The sequence below is a fragment of the Sarcophilus harrisii genome, chromosome 3, assembly GCF_902635505.1.
Source record: "Sarcophilus harrisii chromosome 3, mSarHar1.11, whole genome shotgun sequence".
In the NCBI taxonomy this organism is placed as follows: Eukaryota; Metazoa; Chordata; class Mammalia; order Dasyuromorphia; family Dasyuridae; genus Sarcophilus; species Sarcophilus harrisii.
The window spans coordinates 251,035,294-251,061,652 of NC_045428.1; the positions used below are offsets into that span (position 1 = coordinate 251,035,294).

The 26,359-nt window shown below is 37.3% G+C and overlaps 1 protein-coding gene across 3 annotated transcripts; it reads right to left on the reverse strand.

Annotated features, from left to right (window-relative positions):
• Nucleotides 1-8,568: 8,568 nt before the first annotated feature.
• DDX3X (DEAD-box helicase 3 X-linked) lies at nucleotides 8,569-23,756 on the reverse strand. 3 transcript variants are annotated; one of them, XM_003763451.4, is made up of 17 exons: nucleotides 23,712-23,756; nucleotides 20,444-20,501; nucleotides 19,060-19,107; nucleotides 16,778-16,910; nucleotides 15,633-15,791; nucleotides 15,451-15,550; nucleotides 14,902-15,037; nucleotides 14,458-14,543; nucleotides 13,849-13,947; nucleotides 13,595-13,755; nucleotides 13,083-13,227; nucleotides 12,855-12,999; nucleotides 12,410-12,591; nucleotides 12,213-12,330; nucleotides 11,799-11,952; nucleotides 11,565-11,710; nucleotides 8,569-11,426 (listed from the first exon to the last, which is right to left on the reverse strand). In XM_003763451.4, exons 1-17 carry the CDS (start codon nucleotides 23,754-23,756, stop codon nucleotides 11,347-11,349), a joined length of 1,995 nt encoding a protein of 664 aa, XP_003763499.1. In that variant the 3' UTR covers nucleotides 8,569-11,346. The 3 variants fall into 3 exon arrangements, with proteins under 3 accessions (XP_003763499.1, XP_031815267.1, XP_031815268.1); XM_031959407.1 differs by having other exon boundaries at nucleotides 12,810-12,999; XM_031959408.1 differs by lacking the exon at nucleotides 23,712-23,756 and adding an exon at nucleotides 22,054-22,656 and having other exon boundaries at nucleotides 11,347-11,426; nucleotides 12,810-12,999.
• Nucleotides 23,757-26,359: the final 2,603 nt, after the last annotated feature.

Below are 26,359 nucleotides of genomic sequence, written 5' to 3' on the forward strand. Positions count from 1 at the left end.
ATTATATGATGATCGGTTCTGATGAACACCATTCTTTGCAACAATGAGATGATTGAGGTCAGTTCCAATGATCTTGTGATGAAGAGAGCCATCTACACCCAGAGAGCAGAATGTCAAAACTGAATGTGAATCACAACATAACATTCTCACTCTTTTTGTTGTTTTTTGCTTGCATTTTGTTTTCTTACTCATTTACTTTCTTTTTTTATCTGATTTCTCTTATGTAGCAAGAGAATTGTATAAATGTTTATACATATTGGATTAAACATATATTTTAACATATTTAATATCTAGAATTACTTGCCTTCTAGGGGATGGAATGGGGGGAAGGAGAAAATCTGAAATGCAAGGCTATGCAAGGGTCAATGTTGTCAAATTATCCATGTGTTTTGAAAATAAAAGGCTTTAAAAAAAAAAATTAGAAATTGAGTCCATCATTTGGGAAATGGCTGAATAAATTGTGGTGTATGATTTTGATAGAATATAAGAAATTATAATAAGCAAGTCATGATTTCAGAAAAATGAGCACAACCCAGGAGAATTTTATACATAGTGACAGCAATATTGTGGTGATCAAACATAAAAGATTTAGTTATTTGATCAATATAAAAATCTAAGATAGATAATTCCAAAAAGACCCACGATGAAAGATACTACTTACCTCCACAGAGAGAACTGATAAATTCTGAGTGCAGATTGAAGTATTTTTTTTCCACATTCTTTGTTTTCCCTTTTTTGGTTATTTTTGTTTTTTGCATCATGGCTAATATGGAAATGTTTTGTATAACTTCACACGGATAAGTGATATCATGTTGTTTGCCTTCTCAGTGGGTAGGGGAGGGACAGAAGGAAAGAGAATTTGATATGTAATATGACTTAGAAGCCTACCAAAAAATGTTCTTAGGGTTCACTAGCCATCTTGTTCTTTTCTTGGATCAGTACTACCTAGCTGCTCCAAGCTAGTGATTATTTATATGTGGATAGATACAGGTAGATGATAAAAATAACACATATATATTATATACATACATATGTATATAAATACATAAAATTAGGGGAATATAGAACTTTGAGAATAACTACATAGTTAATAATTGAAGGCATTATCGTTGTTAAATGTATTTTTTAATATGATTATCATATCATATACACATCACCCCTTCTTACTGTGTTTCAGATTTTCCAAGGGACACATATATTATCACAAGCTGACATTTTGTTAACATTCTTGTTTACACTGACTTTTACCTACTATTAAAGAGCTACAAAGTTCCATAATATAAGAAATACTAATATCTATATTCAAAGATACTATCCCATTTTGGGGCTTTTCTTCCAGATCTTTTTTCACCCCAGCTGTAGCTTTGATTTCCAGTAGATGTCTTCCCAGATATTTTCTGTCTACTCCACATTTTTCTCTAGATATGTAATCTTAGAAGCCTACCAAAAAAAATGTTCTTAGTATTCACTAGCCATCTTGTTCTACTCTTGGATCAACATTTCTAATTAGTACCAGGTGTGATCTAATTGACCCCTTCCCTTAGATGTTTTTATAATAAACCCCAATCAACTAAACCTCTTTTCTTTGAATTTCAGTTTAGTTAGACCCGAGTTCCTCTGGGTGTTAATTAAGTTCAGCTGTAAGCTTAATTAACCCTCCAGGTGTTCTTCATTTGGTAATTGTGATAACCTAGACCCCAGGCTTTACCACTAATGAACAGAAAAGTTACTATATTGTTCTATACTTCTTAAGAGAAGAAAAGAGGAGGAAGAAAGGAAATATAAGAAGGGCCAGAAGAGAAGGGAGAAAGAGAAGGAATGGGGAAAAAAAAAGAGGAAGTGGTCTATGAGGAAGAAAGGAGAAACAGGGAGGTAGAGAGAGGGGAAAGTGAGAAAGAAGAGGAGGAGGAGAGAAGGAAGAGGAGAAAGGGGAGGAGGAGATTTTAAAAAAGAAGGGTAGAAAACAGAAGAGGAAGTATTAAATGAGGAAAGAAGGAGAAGCAACAGTAAAGAATCAAAATTCAGGCTTACTGCCAGGAAAAACTTGCTAAAAATTAGAAACATCTAAAATTGAAATAGGTGGTCTTAAAAATTGGTAGATTTCTCCAGACCTATAGGGCTTCAAGTACAGTTTGGATGACTGACTACTTATCAAGTATGTTAAACTGGGGATTCCTATTATAATTTGTACTGCATTGCATTGTACTGCATTAAGGTCTTTTTAAAAACTAAAATTCTGTAATTCTGTAAGAGGACAGAAGAAGAGGAAAGAAAGAAGTGAGGGAAAGGAAAGGGAGAAAAGGGGAGGGGAAATGGAAAAAAAGAAGAGGGAGAAGTGAAGAGAAAGGAGAGACAGGAAAGACTATAACATTTTAAGGGTAGTTAGTGCTCACATACAAGGAATACAAGGGGACTTAGGTGGTCTCCATGTTCTATGTTGCAGATTGCTGCAGTTGAATCCTGCGCAAAAAGTTGCTCCAGTCTATATCTGTGTCAAGTAACAAGAGTAGTAAAGAGGGAATCATAGTTTATTTGTGTGAAAGTTTCTTGTATTTTTCCCATTGCCTATAAAATAATTGTTTTTTTTTTGTTGTTGTTATTTTATTTAATAGCCTTTTATTTACAGGATATATGCATGGGTAACTTTACAGCATTAACAATTGCCAAACCTCTTGTTCCAATTTTATAAAATATATTTTCTATAAATATATATATATATTCTATAAAATAATTGTTTTAGTATCCTGTGTTTTTCTTTGTACTTTCTTGCTAAGTCTTCCTAGTCAGTCTAGGCTATTACCACCAAATTTTCATCAGTTCATGCTTTCCCTATTTTCCCTTTGAATTAATTTGTCTTGAGTTTATAGACATAGACAAGATTCAATAAATGGCAATACATTTTAATAAAGGTTTCAAAAATAAATAGAAAAAGCATTTTTAAAAAAGTACAAGAAGCTACAATATGATTGCAAGCTGAAGGATCAGTCCCATTATGAATGAAAATAAGTTTTTTTTGTTTTTGTTTTTTAAAGTATAGGAAGCTACAACATGATTGAAAGCTAAAGAATAACTCTTTTGCTCCTCCTGGTAGACTGTCTGTTCCTTTAGGTTTGAAATGGGAATGAAATGAAACACTGATAGACCATTCAATATTTAACAAAAGAAGGCTGACTTACCCAGAGCAAGAAAAGGATATTCAGCAGGAATATAGTAACGATTCAGTTGGGGCCAGCTTTCCCAACTTTTTCCTGACCATTCTGGTTTGTTATCAAAAGAGTGAGGAAGGAATGCTGACTCCTCATGGACTTGAGTTTTTATTCCTTCATTACTAGAAAGCTAATTTAGAAGCTCAGGCCTTAGTCCTCCGAGTCTTTTAAGTCTTGAGGACTTTTAATAACTTTTAAGCTTTTAATGAATTTTAAACTTATTATTTGACCTTGAACAAGCCATTAAACCTTATCTGTTTCAGTTCCATAATGATAAAAATTGAGATAATAGTACCTGCCTCACACAGTGGCCCCACAGCCAAGTGGCTTTTATAAAGTACTTAGCAAAATGCCTGGCACATAGTAGGATGCTTAATAAATGCCTATTTTCTTCCTTCAGAGGAACATGTGCTATGTAACAGATGTTACTTCTATCATACCTCAGACCTAAGCATAAAGTAACTTGTTTAAGAAACATTGGAAAATTAGAATTGCGGATACATGTTGGGAATTTCCTGTGCTATCCATGCAAGGACTGCATCCAGAGACCTTTACCTTTTTATCTCAACCTTCCTCTTCTCTAAATTCCCCTGACTCAGATAAAGGTACCAGTATCCTCCCAAATCATCAGGTTTTGTAATCATGGAGCCATTCATTCTCCCCTCTCATATCCAACTAATTGCTCAATTGTCTTCAAATCTACTTTCACCATATCTCTCCCATCTATCTTGTCTTCACTCACATAAGTACCTTCAGTAACCTCTTATTCAGACTATTGTAATCAACTGTCTCTGCTTCCAAGAGAAAAATCATAAAGATAATCTTATGGTACAGGTGTTGACAGTCTTGTCACCCCCTAATTCAGACACCTTCATTGGCTCAAGCCTTCAGGATAAACACAGGCTCCCACCATTTAAAGCCACTTTACAATGAATCTGTTTGCCTTTTCAGCCTTATTTTATAATGCTCCCTTTTCACAAACTATCCAAAACTAGTAAGAGCTCAGAATGGATAGGTGATCTAAATATGAAAAGTCACATCAGATGACAGAGAAAAAAAAGCATTTATATGGTACCTGCTATGTTTCCAGGCAGTTCCAGGCACTGTGCTAAGAATTTTGCAAATATTAATTTATTTGGTCTTCAGAACAACCCTGAAGTGTATACTATTATCATTCACATTTTACAGCTGAAGAAACTGAGGCAAACAGTTGTTAAAATGACTTGTCCAAGATCACAGAGCTAATAATTATCTGAAACTTGATCTTGATTACAGTCTGAAGCTTTTATCCATTAAACCATTAATTGCCTCTAAAGAAATGAGATTAGACAACACTTGTGACTAAAAAAACAAGATAGGAATTACAAAAGATTAAATAAAATGCATTTTTAAAAATTCAATCTAAGAGAAACTATTGCTTGAGGAAAATCTTTACATCAAACATGTTTGCTAAGGGCCTGATATTTAAGATATAATGAATTGACACAAATATGACCGAGAACCATTCCCAAAGAAAATAAAGATGAACAATTCTCAAAAAAAAATTTAAGCTATTAACAATTATATGAAAGACATATCCAAATCTCTATGAATGAGAATTCAATTCAAAACAACTCTTGAAATTCCCTCTCTCACCCAGCAAACTGGCAAAAATGATAAAAGCTGAAAAAAAAATTTTAATTGTGGGCAAATAAGATTGTTGGAACTATGAATTAATCTGGCTATTCTGGAAAGCAATTTGAGATGCCTTTTAAGTGACTGAAATGCCCACAGGCAACTAGTGGATAGAGGGCAGGCCTAGAATCAGACAGACTCATCTTCCAGAGTTCAAATCTGGCCTCACACATTTACTGTATGACCCTGGACAAATAACACCCTAGTTTGCCTCAGTTCTTGATCAGTAAAGTCAACTGGAAAAGGAAATGGTAAGCCACTCCAGTATCTTTGCCAAAAAAAACCATAAATGGAGTCACAAAGTTAGACATGAGTGAAAACAACAAAGTCCACATCGTTTAATACAAAGATCCCACACCTCTAGGTATAAACGACTTCAAGGTCAAAGAAAAAAAGGTCCCACATATACCTAGATATACATAGCAGCACTTTTTTATGGTAGCCAAGAACTGGAAATAAGGAGCATCCCTTGTCAATTAGGGAATAAATGCATGTGACAACATTGGACCATTAACAAAATAATGCAGAATCTATACAAGCATGGGGTTACATGAATCACTGTACATAATGAAGGCGTTGGAAAGCTAAAAAATAATATATGCAATGACTCTAACATGCAAACAAGCAAAAAGAATACTGTATAACTGATGACCAAGTTTTGTCCCAGGAGAATTAATGATTTATCTTACAAATCCTTGAAGTGGTAGGAGTGGGGTTGAGGGGGGGAGATTATGGATATGGGATATGGGATATTAAATACACTTATGGAGCCAGTTGTCATGTTTTTGCTGAAATTCTATTTTTTTTAAAATTATTTTGTTAAAGAGATGGCTTAAAAAGGGAGGTGAAAAAATATATATGAAAACAAAGGTGATACAAAAAAAAAAAAAACAACCTATTTTTTTAAATATCCAGAAATCTGCCTAAATTGATCCCTCTGCTTTCTTGTACTCTAAAGTTACAAGACTCAGTCTTCAGATGAATTCATATAGAAGAGAACGCCAAGTCCTCTAACCTTCATCTAATCTTTTTAAGATGAAATTGAATTTGGAGACCTTTGAGTGACTTGTTCAAGGTCATGAAGTTAAGCTTAAGGGCAAGATTTAAACTCATTCTCCATGAAACCTACTCTTGATCTCATTTTTTGCCTTTTGTATTCATAGCACCATGTCTCCTTTTCCCATTCCTTCTGTCCCCCTACCCCACATTGAATATAAACTCCTTAAGAGATTATAGTTTTCATGTTCCCAGAAAACCAAGTACATCATATTGTTATGGAAATATTTTTTACACTGAATTGGTTGACTTATTAGGGCAGAGGGTACAGATAGATGTGAAGGTGCAAACTCGGTGGATTTGCTGTCTGAAAAAGTGATGAATAGATCAAAACTCCCACATTCCCAAGTGTAGTACTAAATCATACTAAGCTGTAATTGGAAATAAGTTATTAGGTGGCCCACAAATATCCTTATAGCTTAATGGTCCGTTATTAGCATTTGACAAAGCTATATATAGAGGAGCTGGATATGTTTTAAACATGGGAAATTGGGTTAAACTATCAAATAAAGTGAAGTGACAATTAGTAGGGTTGATGCCCTACATGCAAACTTAGTTGGAGTTCTTGGTTTCATAAGAGAGGGGGAAAGGATACTAGAAAAGCTTAATAAGTCAATAGGTTGATAAGTGCTGAAGCATTAATTTCCAGAATTGTTTCATTGCAAACCTGCTCTCAGATCACATAAAAAACAGTACCTCCTGGGCACTTTTTATTCAAAATAAGTTTCAGTAACACCTTTTGTTTGTACATTATTTCTGAATATGCCCACCTCTCCCCCACTGCCCCTTTCACATCAAGTTCTCCCGAGGAAAACTTAATTCAACCCATGCACCCACCTCTGATAAAGTTTATCATATTCTATAACCTATATTATCTTCTCCCCTTCCACCCAGAAGCGCAAAGTGTACTTCATCTGTTTAAGGACCAAAATCGGTCATCTCTAGTCAGAATCCAATACAGCTTTTAAGTGTTTTCATAGTATTATTGGAATCATCATTCTGGTTCTGCTTAACTTCAGTGTATTCATTCATACAACTTCCCACTTTTCTCTCATCTTTAATGATTATCTCATATAATCTTCCCATGTTTTCCGATTTTCTACTTCTCATATTCCAACATATTCTATACTCCACAAGTTTTCATCATTCCCCAATCTTTAAGCATCACTGTTTCTAGCCCTTTGCTGCAACAAAATGTGTTATGATAGATTTCTGCCCATCTTTAGCCTCCTTGCGCTCAGTAGTAGGATTGCAAGATAGAGAATGAATGAATTAAAGCATTTATTAAGCATTTACTACATGCTAGGCACTGTGCTAAGCACTGGAGATACAAATACAAAAAGCAATTAATAGTTCCTGCCCTCAAGGAGCTTACATCCTCAGAGGAAAACAACACACATAGGAAAATGGTAGCCAGGAAATTTTGCTCTGGGAAGTCAAAGGGACAGATTGAGTCTTGGGCAATAGATTGCCACATCCTTGATAAGATTGCCAGAATGCAGAGCGGTGAGTCTGTGGCTGCTGGATATGGTGAACTCGCATCAATCAGGAATGAAAGGCCCTTAGGCAGAAGGCAGAAGCGCAGATTGGAGGCCAAGGGGGTCCACAGTGGCATGCAACAGCATGAGGAAAATGGCCAGAATGAAGTTCAGAGACTTGACAAAAGAATTCCAATTTTTTTTTTTTCAGAATGGTCAGGCCAGCCCACTTCCAAGTATTAATGAGCCCGTCTTCCTGCAACCCTGCAATCATTTCCATTCTTTATTCACTTTTGCCAATTTTATCATTGAAATGAAGCTTCAGTTGCCAATTTAAATTTAATAGTGATTTAGAGTGCATTTCCTTTCTGAAAGGTCTATCCTTATCTTATGACCATTTATTGGATTAAGTGACCAAACATCATGAACAATTTCCCTAGGTTGACAGTTTTTAATTCTAATTTTTGTAACACAACTCATTTTACATAACCTGTATAATAAAATTTGATTTGGTCCATTTTCCCTTAGCCAGTTACCAAGAACAACTCCTAACATGTTTTCAAAAATTGAATTCTATTTAGGATGTTGATTTGAGGCTTACCGTGGTAATCATTAGCACTGGACTTCTTCATGTCAGTCTTCCTTATCTACCGTTTCCACTCACTAAGCATACAGTTGAGATGTTAACTGTCTCCTAAGCCTAAGGTCTAACTAGGCTTCATTCCTTTTCTTCCTAAAACTTTTAGATTCCTGTTTACTGGTACTTGCTTGAAATTGCTTTACTTGTTTATGTACCTATTTTTAACTTGGGATATCAATTTCTTGATGACAGGGCCAGTTCATATCCCCAACATTTAAGCTAAGTATCCTGCTTAGAATAAGTTTAATAAATTGTTTCTGAAATGTAGTTGGGCTTTTAAAGCTAACAGACATAATTCCCCTAAGTTAACATGAAGTTCAATAAGAACCCAAGCCAAACCTATTTTATCTTGCAATATACCTGCCCCTTTACCACCAATGCCTGTTATCTATCAAATTTCTTAGTACTTAAAATTGGATAGAATCTTAAAAGATTATCCAGTATATCCCACTCATTATACACAAGGAGAGGTCATGAACTTGCACAAGGTCACAAATAGTTGGTGGCAAATGTGGAATTTGCCAACTCCAACTCCAGTCTGTTACTAAATAGTTACTGACTTGAGCCGCTAAAATTATTATAAACAACTTATCTGTACTGGATGTTAGGATAAAAACTTAAAATTTCCCATTTCACTCATGAAATTGAAAAAGTAACAGGAATTTTTTACAAAGCAATCTGTTATTTATTTTCACCTAATATTGGGCTGCAAGTGAGAGCAACAAAGAAAAGTAGACTCTGCAGTTCAACTTTTTATTTTAATAAAATCAGAATATGCACAGCACATGCAGTGCTAGCATCTAAACTAATACAATAAGCAATTACTAAACCTACAGTGACTTGAAGTTCAATCTTTACATTCAGCAAGTTTAAATCCATTCTTGCATATGATTTGAATCCTTATTTATGAACTGAAAATATTGCTGGCTGATAAAACTTGCTAAAATGTTACCGCTGAATGTACAAGTCACTGATTATGCCAATACAACAAAGATAACCACATGTTTGAGGATTGCAATGTGCCAGACATTCACGGAGAAAAAAAAAAAAAAAAAAAAACAAACCAAAAAAAAAAAAAAACAAAAAAAAAAAAAAAAAAAACACACAACTAAACAAAACTCACGCAACAAACATCTGAGAATCTGGACACTTCACATCAGTGTTTAGAAGTGTTTCATTAATATCTTAAGACAAGTGTATCAAAACCTTGGCATGTTTTAATTTCAAGTTGCCAATTTTGTTTTACTAACATCAGAAAGTTATGGCTACACTGCCAATGCCGGGTCTGCTTAATTTGACTTAAGAGTTTAATATGACTTAACATTAAAAGCTCACACTACCCCGAAATATATAATTTCACGCATACGGTGACATTCAACATTCAAGTGCCAGTGTTTTTGTACTGTCTTTTGGTCAAGTTTCTTTAAACTTTCAAAGAATCACTTTTAGGCTTACAAAAATAAATATTTGTCAAAATGTTCAATAAATATTACACAAAACTAGCAGCAAAAAGTATCTAGAAATCTGTCGTGTGCAAATAGTTTTCTTCCCAACTATCATTCCCATGGTCCCAAATAAATTTTAGAATCTAGTCCCTTCCCCTTCTTAGACAAGCTGCGTTCAACAATCTCCAAGAGACAAAATAAGATTGGAAGTTTAAGGACACGCACACAAGACATATATATAAAATTCTCTGAATGTGCAATAAAAGAAGAATTTTGTAAAAAGTTATGGGCAAAATGTACAAGGGCCTAAACCTAGACTAATTGAAATAGCACCATAACAAATGACCTCAATACTGTCAAGTGCACCTACTTAATAAAAGTTTTAGAACAAGGCACAATACACTTGAATATCTATTGCACTTTAGGAGATTTTTGCCGTCTTCCTATGCCACTGAAAAAAGATTGAGAGTTTTGATCACGGCACTCTGGCCACAAAGTTAGCACAGAAATTCCAAGTGGCAGAGGCATTTTTAGTGGTGGACAATACTCATCTTTGGCCAGATTTAGCATAAACAGACTATAAATACAATGGAAACCTATGCAACTAAAACTGACTAAAACTGCACTGATAGCAGAATTGACACCTTGTGCAGTTATGTACATATTTCCAACCTCTGTGATCTCAAAAGATTTCAGTTTGTTACTCTTCTGGAGCCATTTTTACAAAGTCTACAGTAAGCCAGTTTAACATCTCAACGCAGCTTGAACAGAGTAATGTGAATCTGCATTAAAATAAAGCCTGCTGCATAATTCTTCCTGTTCATACCCTCTTGACCAAAAAACATCAACACTAGCATGCGTTATTAGACCAAAATCAGCCAGGCCCTTAAAGAGGACCGATCACTGCTGTGGTCAGCCATTCTACCATTTCAATTTTCATTTATGGCAGGCATTTAAAAAGTCTAAATAGATGAATTCTCCTAAAAACTATTTCAAGTTATCAGACCTTTAAACTTTCCCTGTAATATTCTGCCCACATTTGGCTAGCTCACATTAATGATCTGCCTAAACATTGAAAGAGGAATTGCTGTATTTACTTGCATTAACTTCGAAAACAGTGCTTTGAATGTATGCATGTATTCATACATCACCTCATCATGACTGGAATGGCTTATTAAAGACTATCAGGTTCTAAGTACCTATCCAGGATAGAGTGAGCAAATCAGAACTTTAACTTAGTACAGTTTGCCACATTAGAAACTAATTCCATTGATATGCTTCAAGATGTTTGTTTTGGTTTTTGGTTTTGTTTTTCCAAATCTGCAAGTGTCAAAAGCCCTAATGCAGGCTACCGCATAAGTTTTTCCTTGTAATATTTATGGATGAATCGATGATTCCTGTTTAAGTTGTATCACACCTGTGTGCCAAGGTTTGATTTTAGCCCAAGTTCAGTAAATTTATTTTGTCAAAACAATTGATATCTTGAGCATTACTGAGCCAACAGGACATCAAAATAAAAGTTGTCTAAAGTTAAAGGCACAGTACATTAACAAACAAATGATCCTCAGTCACAAAATTATAAATGCAGTTTGGGGTAGGGATGGGTGGGAGGGGAGTTAATCCAAACTACAGCAATGAAGTCTTCAAACCACCTTCTGAATAGGGCTGCTGATTGTTCCTTTCATTTCTTCTTGTGACCTTGAGCTCCCTTAAAAAAAAAATTTCAGTGGAGAATCACAGCTGGTAATGTACTGCGAGTTCTTGAAGCTACACAAGGTATAGTCTGGCTAAGTTACATGTGGTTTCCATATTAGCTTGTTTGGTAGGGTGACCTGCTGTGAGCAGATTCAATTTCCCCACCAGTCAACCCCCTGGGAGTTATAATTTCCTCCATATCCATCACTGTTGTAGAAGCCTCCATAGCCACCTTAAACAAACAAAAAAGCATACAATATTAGATGCCACATTCTTCCTTAAAAATCACCTTCAGCTAAAGTTTAAAATAGCCTTACATTTTTTCATTACTACTTTATAAAATGGAAAAAAATAGTTTGAATGAACTTACCTCCACCAAATCCTCTGCTACTACCATGACCACCACCTCCGCCACCACTGCGGCTGCTGCTTGCTCGACTACTACTAAAGCTAGAACTGCTGGCACCACTACTTTGTCGATAGTCTCTGGCACCAAAACCTCCACTGAATCTACTACTGTGAGGGGAGAAAAAAAAGACACATTATACGGTAATTCCATAAAAAGATTTACTATTGGATTGAGAATGAAGTTTAACTGTAGTACCTCTTAGAACGTCCACGACTGCTACCCTTATAGTGATGTTCATAAGCCATATTTTCTAGCCATGATGGCACTTCTTGTTTAGCTTCAACAAGAAGATCCAGCAAATCCTTGGTGATATTGGCATTCCTATCATTGAAGAATGAAGTGGCAAGACCTAAAACAAGTCAAAAGGAATTATTTCAGGCTTTGTTTTCTACAAAGCATATTTTTTCCTCCATTATTACTGCTAACCCAATCTAATCAAATGTCCTTTTTTTCTGTAAAAAAAATCACCATTTAATTAGCTCACAAAGAGAATATTTTAACTACTCTTGTGGGATTTATAGCTTGAGTTTAAGAACCCCAATAAATGTTTTGCAAGAAATCACAATGCAACATACAGTTTATAAGTTTCTCACCAGTTAAAAATCTTACCAAGGTTCCCAACACGACCTGTACGACCAATTCGATGTACATATTCTTCAATATCACTCGGCAAATCAAAGTTTATGACATGTTTCACATTTGAAATATCCAGTCCTCTTGCAGCTACCTGAAAAACAACTTTGTTTAGGTCTGGTTGATTTTTAAAAATACATATTGATATTCTAAACAAAATTAATGTTGCTTACTGCTGTAGCTACTAAAATTGGGCTTTTTCCTGAGCGGAACTGGTGAAGTGCTTCTTCTCGATCTCTCTGAGATCGGTCTCCGTGGATACTGGTACAAGCATATCCTTCATGGTATAAGAAATCTTCTAAGGAATCTGCCCCCTTTTTGGTCTCCACAAACACTAAGGTCAGTGAATCTTCGCCTGAATTTGGAAAGGATAGAAAAGACTGCTTCAACACTAGCATAATTTATAAATACTGAGCACCACCAAGTGGTGAAAGTTTTATACCAGTTGAATTTTTAGTTGCACTTAAAGCATGCAAACTGAAGTAATTCAAACAGAATGTTTCAATAGCATGTTATGAACAAAGAGGTAAAGACTAAAAAGCTTTTCCTCCAACTAACACAGATTCTCATTACCTGAGCCACCAGAGCTGTGCTGAAATTCGTCGTAATTTTCTTTACCTGTGGCATTTAGGAGGTCAAGCAGAAATGACCGTTTGTCTGCTTCTTCCACCCACACTACTTTCTGTGTGATGTTCTCAGAAGTAGAGCCAACTCTGCCTACAGCCAGAAAGATATATTCATCCAAGAAGTCACGAGCAAGCATCTATAGAAAGAAAACAAATTTAGTATTCACTGAAATAAATAACATCGTCTAAATATATGTCATTTAAAAAACTTAAACTGTACCTGTATTTCCTTGGGGAAAGTAGCACTAAACATCATAGTGTGGCGAACTCCCTTTTGTGGCATAGTATCTTGCTCAACAATACGACGAATCTGAGGCTCAAACCCCATATCGAGCATACGATCAGCTTCATCCAACACTAGATACCTGATGGCAGAAAAATTGTCAATATATTGTTCAAACTTATGATAGAAATAAAAATTTGACCAAACAAAAATCATTACCAGAGATGTCAATCTTTGCAATGTATCTTAATTCTTTATAAAATAACAAAATTATAAAATTAAAAAAAAAAAAAAGCCAACCTTTTAATATTAAGGGTTTAAAAGTTTACTTTGCTACCGACCACACCACAATCCTCAAATTATAGGTGATTGTGTGTGTGTGTGTTGGGGGGGGGGGGGGGGGCTTTCTTTTTAAAATAAAATTTGTCAAAGGCAATTGTAAAAAAAGAATATTCTCATTTTCAGGTAACTAAAAGAAGCTAACATATGTAAAATAATTATTAACATACTTGCAAAAATCTAAGCCAATCTTTCCTCTTTCCATCATATCTACTAGACGTCCTGGTGTTGCCACAAGTAAGTGGCATCCACGTTCTAAGTCTCGAATCTGCTGACCAATATCGGCACCACCATAGACTACGCATGGACGAACTCTGGATCGATATGAAAACTATTAAAAAAAAATTTTTTTATTGTATATATTTCAAAGCAGTCATAGAAATTAATTTTAGTGGTAAGACTAAATCACCAATAACAAGATTACCTTTCTGGCTTCCTCATAGATCTGTACTGCTAATTCTCTCGTTGGTGCTAAAACCAGGGAGATTGGGTATTGTTTGCGACGCCCATACCTTCCATTTTCCTACAAAACGAATCATTAAAAAACAAAAGCACAAGAATGTCTTAAGTGTTAGATCAGCATTTCTTTAGTTCTGACTCCCACTAATGGGATTTAAGCCATGTTAAAAGTCCCTATTAATATGTGAATCATTATTAAAGATCTCCTGGTAATTTTTAAAAAATTCCTGCAATCAGCCCACAAATTTAAATAAAACCAAACAAGAAATTTTCAGTCTAAAGCAAAGATTTTTCTTGCGGTCATTGAATTTTAAAAAATAAAATATTTCAATAAAATGGTTTAATTTGAAATTTATTTCATTCCAGGCATTCAAAAGCTTTATTCTAAGAAGGGGTCCATAATATAAAAGTTTCTATTAAACTATCAAAACGTGATTCATCTTTAAGTTACCTGAAATGTGCAAATTCACAAGCATATACCAGACTGATCTGAGCTCGTACCTTAGCTTTGTTTTAAAAACCTGTCATCATTACAACAAACAAAATTTTATCATCCATGAACAGGAAAACAAACCTTCATAGCCCTCAATGCTTCTCCTGGGCCATCTGTATAAATCTGACTCAAAATTGGCAGAAGAAATGCAGCAGTTTTTCCAGATCCTATTCAAGGAAACAAAAAGGTAAATCATTCAGTATCTCATGGAGAATTGAAGTAAATTTTACTCCTAGTAAATATTACAAATGTGTCTTACAAAGGATAAGAAATCACCTAATTGTTACTTTTCTATTCTAGTCAAAATGTGTTCTAGTATACTACATTGTGGTAATAAAGTATCCTTTTATTTCCCGCTGTTTATGTAGTAACTTATTGCTAAGTTGTACTGTGAATAAGCACCGAGGAGGCAAGAATGGATTTCAATGCTCGCCAACTTCATATAAAATATAAAGACAAGATCTGAGGAAAAATAAGATTTAGGTCACTTCTCATAATGAATATTTATGTGTTAAATAACTGTACCTGTTTGGGCACAAGCCATCAAGTCTCTCTTTTCTTTGATAATAGGAATAGCATGTTTCTGCACTGGAGTAGGACGAGTGTAACGAGTAAGTTCAATATTTCCCATGATAATTTCTCCCATCTCAACATCGCTAAACTGTCAAGAAATAAATGTGAAAATGAATATATTAAAATTACTATTACTCAAGAAAAGTTAAGCACCTCACTCAAAGATAAGTCACTCTCAACTACATAACTATATCAAAAGGAAATGAGCAACTTCTAGTCAATACCCCCCCCCCCCATATCACTTGCTCTGTTTTGTTTTGTTTTTCCCTAGGAAGGTGGGCTATTATTTAGCTGTAACAGTGAAATGAAAAACATTCATTTCACACTGTGGACACATTTAAGAAATGAATTAACTATGGTACACTGCTATAGCTTCAGAAATTCTGAAATCTAAAAAGGAACCCTTTAGATACAACACTTTAGATACAATAAGTACAGAACACTAGGGGAAGGAAGAGACACATATATGGCCACCTTCTTTAGAAAATATCAAGGACTTACACTTTCAATATGTGGGGGGCAATTATTGCCTGTTGCCTCAACAGGAATGTCGTCATATTTCTCAAAGTTAATTCCAGTGTTTCCTCCAGAGAAGAGTTCCCTGAAACCAAAAGTTCAACTGTAGTTACTATAAGACATAACTAAAGTTAAAACACTGAATCAGTATTTTGGAAATTACTTACTGCTCCAAGCGATCACTTGGTGGAAGTGGTTTTGACCAGTCATCTTCATCTGATTTATCAGACCACCGACTATTCCCACTCCGTTCAAATTTGCCAAAGCCACCTCTGTCACCACGACTGCCAATGCCATCGTAGTCACTTCTTCCACGATCATCAAATCTAAACAGTAGAAAGTTACCATCGCATACACCACTCATTTGGGATAAAAAATAAAACCACCCAATTTTATAACACTAATCTGATTTACAAAGCAATACCCAAGGGGGTGTGTTTCAAAAACCACAAACCAGTGTACTTTAGAGGTACAATTCAAATTGACTCTCAACATTCTGGCTTCTCAACAACATTTCTTCAAATTAGCCAAATATGCTTTCTTATTTTTTTCCCCTTTTTCCAAGCATGCTATTATATGTCTCTAGACTTATCAAAAACAGGCCAATGGCTCATTTAAGAGTCAGATAAACATTTTATGAGCTTCTAATTATTATTAGGACATAGCTTACTCCTACATTTTACCCAAGTTGTTCATGAAAAATGTTATTTGGGGAAAACCACTAGCCTCAAAGTACTGCTTTCCCCAGTTATATATTACAATCTTTATAGGAAAGAATTTCCCAATATGAGACTTGGGACAAAAGGTAGAAAACAGTCCTTACCTGAATTAAGATGTGTTTAGTTTTAGGCCTGGTATATGTTTGCGAAAAATCAGGATACAGGATTAACCACAGCTATAAAGTCAGTTCACCACACTCGTGTAATCAAAAATACAAGGTGTTTAAAATTTATGGAAAAAAAAAAGCCACAAAAACCTCCAACAAGTTAGGCTATTCTCTACAATTAGCCTATATTCTGAATATTAAAGTATCAAAGATTAACAGTGGTGCAGATCTCTTTGATAGAACAATCTTTAAGATCTCTCATAAGACTTAAAAAGCATAATGATTACATATATACACACATACATGTGTGTATATATGTGGATATAAAAAATATGCAGGAAATAGATTTTCAATTTTAAAAAAGCCATTTAAGAGTCAATAAAGAACAATCATGGGGAATTTTTCTAACATCAAAAACATTTACTATCAAGACAGCTATGTATATAATCATGCAAGAGAATAGTCAAAATAAAACAAATCACACACCTTCCTCTTGATCCACTTCCACGATCACTGAAGAAACTGGACTTCCCTCTTGCATCACTACGAGAGCCAAAACTGCTATATGCATCCTTATCTTTACCAGAATTCCACCCTGAACTATCTTTATCATAGAAACCTAACAAAAAAAGAAACAAGATTGACTTTCTTCTTTTAACTCCAAGTACCTAATTAAGAAACAGGGCATTACAATCTCATCCCTATAATCAGAAGTTTCACAACTGAACCAGTACACAATTTGGGCAACAGCCCAGAATGTAGTATTTGGAATCTGTTAAATCTATAGACACATTAAATGAGACATTTTAATTGTTCTTTGTAGAATTGTAATCACATTCTTTTCCATAAAAAAATTATACATGAGAAGACCATTCCAATTATTTTATTGCTACTTTCTCTGAAACCTTTTTAAACTAGAGGTAATTAAGACACTGTGCTGACTAAGTTATATATAATTCACTATTTATAAGTGAATCTCTCTTCCTCACTTCTAGATTCAAATCCCACTTTTAACTCTAAATTTAAGGATGCTCATATTACTTTTATCATATTCAAGGTTCAAGAGCATACTACTTTTCTAACTCCCCCCAAAAAAACTAAGAATGTTTCCCTTTTTTTAGTCCCATCTGTTGCTTTGCAACATGTTTCAGATTATGATTAAATTTTGGCAAAAATATCCATACAAAAGCAAATTTATATTTCTGAAGTAGTTAAGCAATTAATCCCCCTGTTTAGCATTGCTATGATGCAATTAATCTACATAAATTTCCACAGTATTAAGATTTGTCACTTTTATACACAATCTAAAATAATTGTATATTATTTAGCAATCAGGCAGGAAAGCCACACTAAAAATTTGATTTAAGAACCAATTTTCTTACCCATTTGTGCAATTAACAGTCAAAATAAAATTAGGTAGAGCTAATCTAACATTTCAGTAAAGTTATTAACATTACCAATTTTAAAGTGTTTTTAGAAGTCAATCTATATTAAATACAGGATTTAAGGCTAACTGATATTGTCAAATTACCCACTCAACCATACCAAATTAAATGCCAATTTGTCCCTGGTAAAATATTTTTGAAAACTACTGTCTCTCTGAAAAGAAATCCTTAAGTATTATTTATTCCAGAAATTAGATGGGTTAAATTCTGGTTTTAGTTCAGCACAATAGTCTTCCATGTAGATTTTAAAACATCCTTCATTTAAGTATAATTTGGGGGGGAATATCAACAAGACAGTGCTTATATACTTTGTTATATATAAAGCATATATACTTTATGCTTTAAATAGCCTAAAAATACTCTAGACATTTACCTAGTTAGGTGTCTAACTTGATGTAGTCATATTCATAATTTTATACCCTTTAAGTAGTAACAGCTAAATACTAACAAGTAATTAAGGTGAATGAATGTTGGGAACAATGTATTTATTACAAATAAGATTAAGAACTTAATATTCCTTTGGAACCTTAATTCAAAATCTTGCTGATACTTTTAGTCCCAATTTCTTCAGTTAAAAAAATTGAGGGGGGAATAGAGAATAATCTAGGGTAGAGTATATTATTTAGCCTGTTCTTATATGTTGTTCAATTTCAGTTGTAAGCCATTCCATTTGGGGTTTTCTTGACAAAGATAACTCCAGTAGTTTGCCATTTTCCAGATGAAAAAAGTTATTCACCTGTCCAGGGTCACACAGCTATCCAACCTCAGGCCAGATTTGAACTCAAAACTTCTCCAAAGCTCCGTGAGATTTCATTTTATTTATTCTATAAAAATGCTATTTTCTAACAGTTCTAAGATAGTGATCATTTTATGTCAACCCAATACAATTACTGTAGAGTTCACTCTATTATCAAATTGCCACTAAAAGTAATAAGGATTACAATTTAAATCAGAAATGTTTGTGTTAGCAATACTATGTAATGACATTGTAAAATGGTCCTAAACTTAAAAGGTCTAAAGGAACATGGTTAGCATATACAGGATCACAATTCAAATACAAGAAAATTATTGCCATCCTAAATGTGCAAAGCAGCTCCTTATGTTATCAGCAAATGTACAGATTTATTTTTTTACTATTATTTGACATTGAAAATGTAATGCAACTGAAATGTTAATTTTTAAAAAAATTTTAATTATAAGATCTACAATTCATTCAATGGTTATTTACTCAACAAAGACGAATCAGTTCATAAAGTTTCTCAAGACTTAAAAGGGAGAAAGTATATCTTGTTTGAGATGAAATACATTAGAAAAATGTCTTACCCTTAGAAGCTTCTCTGTTCCTTAAATGAGGAGGAATATAACGTCCTTCTAAGGGAAAAGAAAAAAGGTTCTTTACAAGGTGACCAAAGTTGGAAGAGAGAAGAGAGCTTGTCAAAGGAGATATACCTAATGTTTAGCTCAACTAAGGAAAAACATCAGTGAATAGTGATGTGAATAGTGAATAGAACATCTTTATGTCACTTGCTAAGCTTATTATTTATTAATATTAGCCACTCAAGAAAAATAAAATAAAATTCTAAGATGATTGGGGGTGGGGAAAGGGAAGGAAATTGAGAGTAAATTTGTAAAGAAAACAAAAACAAATTTGGGACTATTGAAATTGATTGAAGATTTCCCCAGCCAAGTTGGAACAGTTCTTGAATTAAAATACAAAGATATAACAATGTCAAACTAGATCAATAGGACATCACATTCAAAACAAGCAAAAACAAAAATTAAGAACTCACCACTCTGCTTGAATAACTTGAAAATATATCTACCAAGTCAAGAGCAGTGAGTCACTATCACTTTCTTATTTGGAGTATTCATTAAATTAAGTGCAAAGTGCCATTCGGTATAAACAACCTCTTTACCCTTATTCTTTTTCTCTTCCTAGTTTTCTAACCCTGACTTGTAATTTTACTTTCCAAAGTAGGACTGAAAGCTGCCCTATGCTTCATGTCTTTGGTTTTCTAAGATGATTATAAAAATCAAGATTCTTTCTCCTCCTCCCTCCCCCCCATTCATTGGCTTTAAGTAATCAGAAAAAGGAAAAATGGGATTACTGAACTTCTAGAGAAGTAAAAAGATCTAAATGTAAATGGTAAAAAGATCTAAATAAAGTCAACTCATTTGTCTCCGGTGCCTTTATCTTTGCAGTTTTTAAATGATAAAAGATTAAAACTAAAAAAATTCATTTGGCTAGTATGTTGCTTAAAAAAAAAAAAGGAATTAACATACCATTCCAACCTCACATCTATATAGCCAATCTCACATATTTTATAAAACTTCCAAATGAGTCACCTAAACACCATAACAGATAATCTTGGTTCTGACCTAACTAATAGGGAACTCTTTTGGTCTATGAGAAAGAGTTCAGTCCTGTTCGGTTTAAACTGGGTCAAATATCCTTCCCCCCCCCCCCCCCCCCCCCCATCCCCAATACCCACTGATTTCTACCAGTGACAGAACAGAAACTACTTAGAAGGTAAATTCAAATGTTCCATGGGACTGTTCTGTCTTTACTGGTTAAAAAACTCGGCCAAATTAAGTCTTTGAATCTTTTATAAAAAATAGTCTAGTTTTAAATAGTTTCCTGGCACTGTTGACATAAAAGACAAAAGCTCCCCCCCCCCAAAAAAATTCACCTATATTTTATACTTACTACTCGCTGTACCTCCTCCACTCTGATTATCTGAAGAATTCAGGTCTAGGCCAGCAAACTAGATGAAAAGAGAAGGAAAGAAAACTACACTGTCAAAACACATTAAACAGAACTCAGAAAAAGAAAAATCACAAGTGACTTTAATAAGCAAAAGTGTTATGGGTCAATTTCTAGCTTTTGCTTTTGCTATCTTGACCTACACAACTTGTGGATTAATTACTTAAGACTAGAACCTGTTTCCTATCCTAAAAACCCCACTTTAAGGCTTGGGGGAGAAATTAGATTAGCTTCATGGCTATTTTGTTTTCAAAAGTCTTACTACTGGGAAAATACTGGAGCTAGAATTTGTCTATTATCAAGACCTATTATAAGCTTAGCTTTTCATGCTTTTTCAATTATAAAATCTTACATGTAAAAATATGCTAATCCAAGGTTTCACATCATTTTTGTAAAAATACTGATCCCAATATAGGGTTGCATTATGCACCTAAATCTTTTGTAAAAAGGAGTACAACTTGTAGATTTTTCCAACGTATAACTTATTTTTGTGCCTCATTTTAAAAGATGGGGCTGTATATTTAGAATAAAAGTAAATGACTAGTAATAAGGCCATCTATTTAAGGATTCAGCCAGGACTTAAGGAGATTCAAAAACCCTACTACTTTACTCTGCGCCTCAATTTCCTCATCTGTAAAATGTTAAACTAGATCCAACTTCTCAGAGCTTCAAGTCCCTCCCACTTTGGGGCCTACTCTATCTGGAGCCTTGAAACACTTTTAAAATGTCAAATTCTAATAGAAATTTCAAGTTCTTTAGCTCTTTCCCACCTCTTAATCTCAATCATTCCTAAAGATCACATTCCCTATTTTAAACCTTTCACCTCCATTTTTATTTATTTCTATTGAGTACAAAACTAGGTTAAAAAATACCTTTTACTCTAGAAAGTAAGCATCACTATATACTACAGAAATGACACATTACAGAAATGACACACATATTAAAATCATATTGAGTTTAAAATTTAACCTTTATAAGGATGAATGATTTAAAGGTTTAAGTCACTGGATATAGATATGACATTCATAAATAAAATGGCAGTGCCATATATATACACACATATGTATGTATATATACATATATATAAACCTGCTCCCCATGTATCACCTATGAAAATATATCAAGTGTAAAGTAGGAAACAGATACCATTCCTCTTTTGCAGAGTAAGACCCATGTATACCTTTGTAATGTTTACTCCCAAGATGTAATCCATATTCATACTAAAATAGAGCCCCCCCCTCCCCTCAATATCCAACATGCTTGGGGGATACAAAAAGCAATCTTTTAACCATGAAAGAAAGCTCTTTAAATTTTACAACCTATAAGACAGTTTTTAAAACGCTTCCTTCCATTCCCATCATTTGTAAATTTCTGAGCTTCATCCTGAAAGCCTAATTCGTGTCTACTGCTTAAATTTGTTTATGGAAGCTCTACAAAGGTCAAGGTCAACTCAATTCTGTATTCAAGAAGGGTTCTAATTCATTCCTAAAATTCTAGAGTGTCTTTAACACTAAGGCACCATTTCATTTGTAGTAAAACAAAGTCACACTTACGAACGACAGTTCACAGACAAATGATGGCATCATTATGAAACAGATCCCTCAAAGTCCTCCAAATTGCAAATGCCCAATACTCAGATTCCCGGTCATTGTTGCCAACCAGTTTTACTAGGCTGTTGCATAAGGCTAATTTTGGACAAGTACGTTTTCCTGGCAAACACACCTAATAAATAAGACTACAACGTTTACTTTCAGAACTTAATCAGAATCAAGAAGTAAAATATCCCAATGGATATTTGGATAATCCCTGGTCTCCTAGCTGCTCATGACAGATGAAAACCTTAATCGCAGTTACATCTGCAGAATCAATCAAGTACCTGAAAATTCATTTAAACATAACAAAGGACTTTTTCTCGGAAAAGGCCTAAGTGGCATTGCTATCATCCTCTCCATGCCACATCCTTTCAATTCCCACACAAAGACTGCTGGGATTTTTTCCTCAAATGTATATAAACTATAGCCGAATGCCCTCCCCAATACTTCATCACAAAATTCTATTCTATCAAAATCGGAATTTTAGAATTTTTTTCCTTTCAACCCTCCCATGCCTGAAGGCCAAATTTAAGGCCCCTAAGAGTAGAAGCATCACAAATGGCTAACAACGTTAAGGGGGTAATGCTGCCTCATGACCCTAAGTACTCGAATATCAACCCCCCCCCCCCCCCCCCCCCCCCCCCCCCCCCCCCCCCCCCCCCCCCCCCCGCGCACGGACCGGCCCATTCCTCCTCCCCTCCCCCTCCCCGCCCCCCCACAATCCCTCCTCGGCCCATCTGCGTCACAAAACTTTCCACTCCGGAAACGCTGCTTCGCCAACCGGGACAGTGGAATCAAAGATCTCCCTTCAAAAGGGGAGATAAAACAAGTTCCAAACCCTTTAAACCAACGAGAATGACTTAAAAATAGGGCATCCAACTTCCTACTTGGTGCTTTTCGACTCCTCCGCATCCCCTGCTCTGGCGGCTTCTAGCTCGCCCCCGCCCCCCACCCCGCTAGCGGGCCGCAGCGCCGCCCAGCCACGCAGCAGCACACAAAGGAGGCCGCCGCCATTACCCAGAGCGAAGGCCGCCAGCCCGCGCGTCCCCGCCACTTTGTAGCAGGTCTTCCGTACCTCGTCATTCACACCTTCCACGAGATAAAACAGCCCTAACCAAATACCACAAACAAACCACTACCCGGCTAATGCAACGGCCTGCTAGAAGCCAGCTTCAAAAGCCACAAACACCCTCAGAGTAGCACAAAAGACTCTAGACAAAGAGCCCCCTCCAGCTCGCGCGCACCCAACCCCCCCTCGGCGCGCGCTCCCGGCGCGCGCTCCCTTCTCCCTCCCGACTCACTTGCGCACGCTCGCACAAAAGCCGCCATTGTGCGCGGACCACGGACAATACCTCGGGCGAGCCGGGCCCAACACAAAGCCCGTCTCTCCCAGGTCCTTTTCCACATGCTGTTCCCCGACCTTCTCTCCGACTCCTCTCTCTCCCCCTCCACAACCCCGAGAAGGCGACTTACTCGGGCCCGGAGCATATGACCCAAGACCAGGGTACTCGCAGCCCAACAGGGATTAGCACTGCGCCACAGGCCAGGCTTGTGGGGGGAGGGCGGGAGTATGATGAGATCCGCGCGGCGCCGAGCCCCTTCCCTCCTCGCCGTCTTACCTGCTGATCCAGCCCGAGCGCATTCTCCACCGCCACATGACTCATCCCTGAAGAGTACCGGGGACTCTGGCGTTACCACTGCGGATCAACTGTGTGTGTGGGATGTCTCACCGCAAAGCACCTCTCACCGGGGAACTGCGGCTCTGGAACGCCCGGCGCGGCCACGGCCCTAATATACCCACTCCGACGGCTTGTACGTCAGCACGTAAGACGTGCCCGTCCCCCGTCGCCTCCTCTCCTTACCCAGCCCACACCTCCCCCTACTGCCACCACTTCTCTTTTCTGGTTGCCGCGCCAATCAATCAGCCCTAACCTCGCGGGAACAATCCGTATATTCTCCCACTGCTTCAGCAGAGCAAAGTCCTCAAAAATTCGCGAGAGCTTCTCTTTCACTAAAACCCCCCACTATGTCCTTTCCCCTCCCCCCTCCCCCCACCCCCCCTCGTCCTCGAACCCTCAAGCCCTCGCGAGAACTCCTCTTCCCCGATTTGTACCAGACTTGGAGCGCTCAAGATCTCGCGAAAATTCTTTTTCTCTTCACCCTCCCCCCCAATTCTCCTTCCTCTTTCTGCTCCTTGTCTCTGGGCTTGGGAGATCTCGTGAGATTTCTCCGTTCTAACCTGCCCCTCCCCCGCCCCCACCCCACCCCCCCCCGCCTGCGTGTTGCCTCCCTGAAGTCCGAGCTATCCAGAAAAAGGCCGAGAGCGGAGAATGTGGAGGGTCACGTGACCGCAGATGCCGGGCGCAGCGGCCATTTTGGAAAGCGGGGGATGGTGGCGTGGACGGAGTCCCAAAGGGGGCGATGAGGGAGCGAGGCAGGACGAGGAGGGAAAAAGAAAGAGGAAAGAGGAAAATGGGTGTAGGGGGCGCTCTGGAGGGCGGAACAGTGATCCCGTCGTGGGTAGAGGGAGAGTCGAAAGAAGTCCGCTCACGGACGGACTCTCCTCTTCAGACTCTGTTGCCAAGGTAGCGAGCGCGCGGACTGTGAACCGAAACCTCCCCTTCCCCCTCCTGCGCCGGCGCGGGCGCGCGCCCCCTCCCCCATACTACGGGGGAAACAATGAGACAATCACACGCAGAAACGACGCCAATTGTTACGCACCTCCACTGGGGGGCCCTGACACCTCCCCCCCCCGCCCCCGCTGCACCTACGCGGGAACTCCGGCTCTTTCTCCCCAGGTTTCTAACGCAGATGGGGGGAGGGGCAGGCAGGGACACTTGGCCCCCTCTTCCTTCTCTCTTCTTGAGTTAGTCTGGATCTCGGATGTTTGGCTGGTCGGAGAGAAATAAAACGTTAATCCTTTCGGGCCCTTGGTGACACGGGCTTAGCAGTGTCTGTGTCTCCTGCGGTTCCGCGGAGCCTGCGGCGTGGCCTCTGTCTCCCCCCGCCCGCGAGTACGGAGCGGTTCTGTTAGGGCACAAAGAGGAAGCATCCAGTCTCTTGTCAGGGCGCCCTATTCCTGGTTCGTGATGGGGAAGGAGTAGAATGGGTGGGTTGGATTCAGTAAATCTCTTTTTTTTCTCACCCAGACTGTTCAAGTCAAAAAATTAATAGTATGTGTTTTGTGCCATGCCTTAAAAGTTCTGAATGTAGCCTCCAGCAGAAACAGAGCATGAGAAGAATACCTGGTGAGTGATGCCCTGGAATTGATTGCATCCAGCTCCCTCCTTTCACGGATGAGGGAACTGAGGCACAGAGAAAAGTGATTCACCCCAATTTCCAAAGGTGGTAGGCAGGATGACAGGGTTTCCAGTCCTGCGCTGTAGAACATCCGAGCCCGGTGCTCTTCCCACCGTGTCACGGTGCCTCTGTTGATAGGAAAAGGGAGAGATGCGGCACTAAATATTAAGAAAGCTCCCACATTACAGAAATGCCGAGACCAGAGTAGGAACTAGCACGTTAGAGAGTATTTGGATAAAGTCAGAAAGGGGAGAAACAAAAGTGATTTTGTCATTGGAGTGCAAGTCCGCGTGGATATAAAAATATCATCAGTCTAGTACAAGCATTAATTCGAGGGATGGAAAACGTCAATTATCCAGACCTCAGCTGAAATTCTACCAAAAGCAGAAAACTTAGTGATTTTTTTTTACTTAATTTTATCCTTAAAAAAGATAAACCAACAAAGGAATGTTTTATTCTGGATCAGAATAGTAGGCTGCTGGAGTAGAAATAACGGTAGAGGGAAGTAATCACTCCTTTCTTAGGAGTAGTGATTTTTTGTTGTTCATTTCCCTCCGATTCTTAGCGATCCCCATTTGGGACTTTCTTGGCAAAGACATTTAAGTAGCTTGCCATTTCCCTCCAGAAGAGAAAACAGACAAACAGTTAAGGGACTTGTCCGTGGCCACCTAGCTAGTAAGTCTTTGAGGCTGGATTTGAACTCAGGAAGATGTTTTGCTGACTTCAGGCTTGGCACTCTCTCAACTTTGCCACCTCTACCCTAGAGTTAGTAATAGAGGAGAGAAGATGGCACACCTTGAACTATAATCAAGATTTTTGGGAGAGCAGATTTCACAGAGTTGGAAAAAGAAGACAGAATCCCATGAAATTAAAGGCTACAGGGGAGATGAATTCAGGAAGGATGGTTGATGATCATGAATGAAATTCTGGAGGAAAAAAAAAAGGGGGGGGGGAATGCCAATAAGGA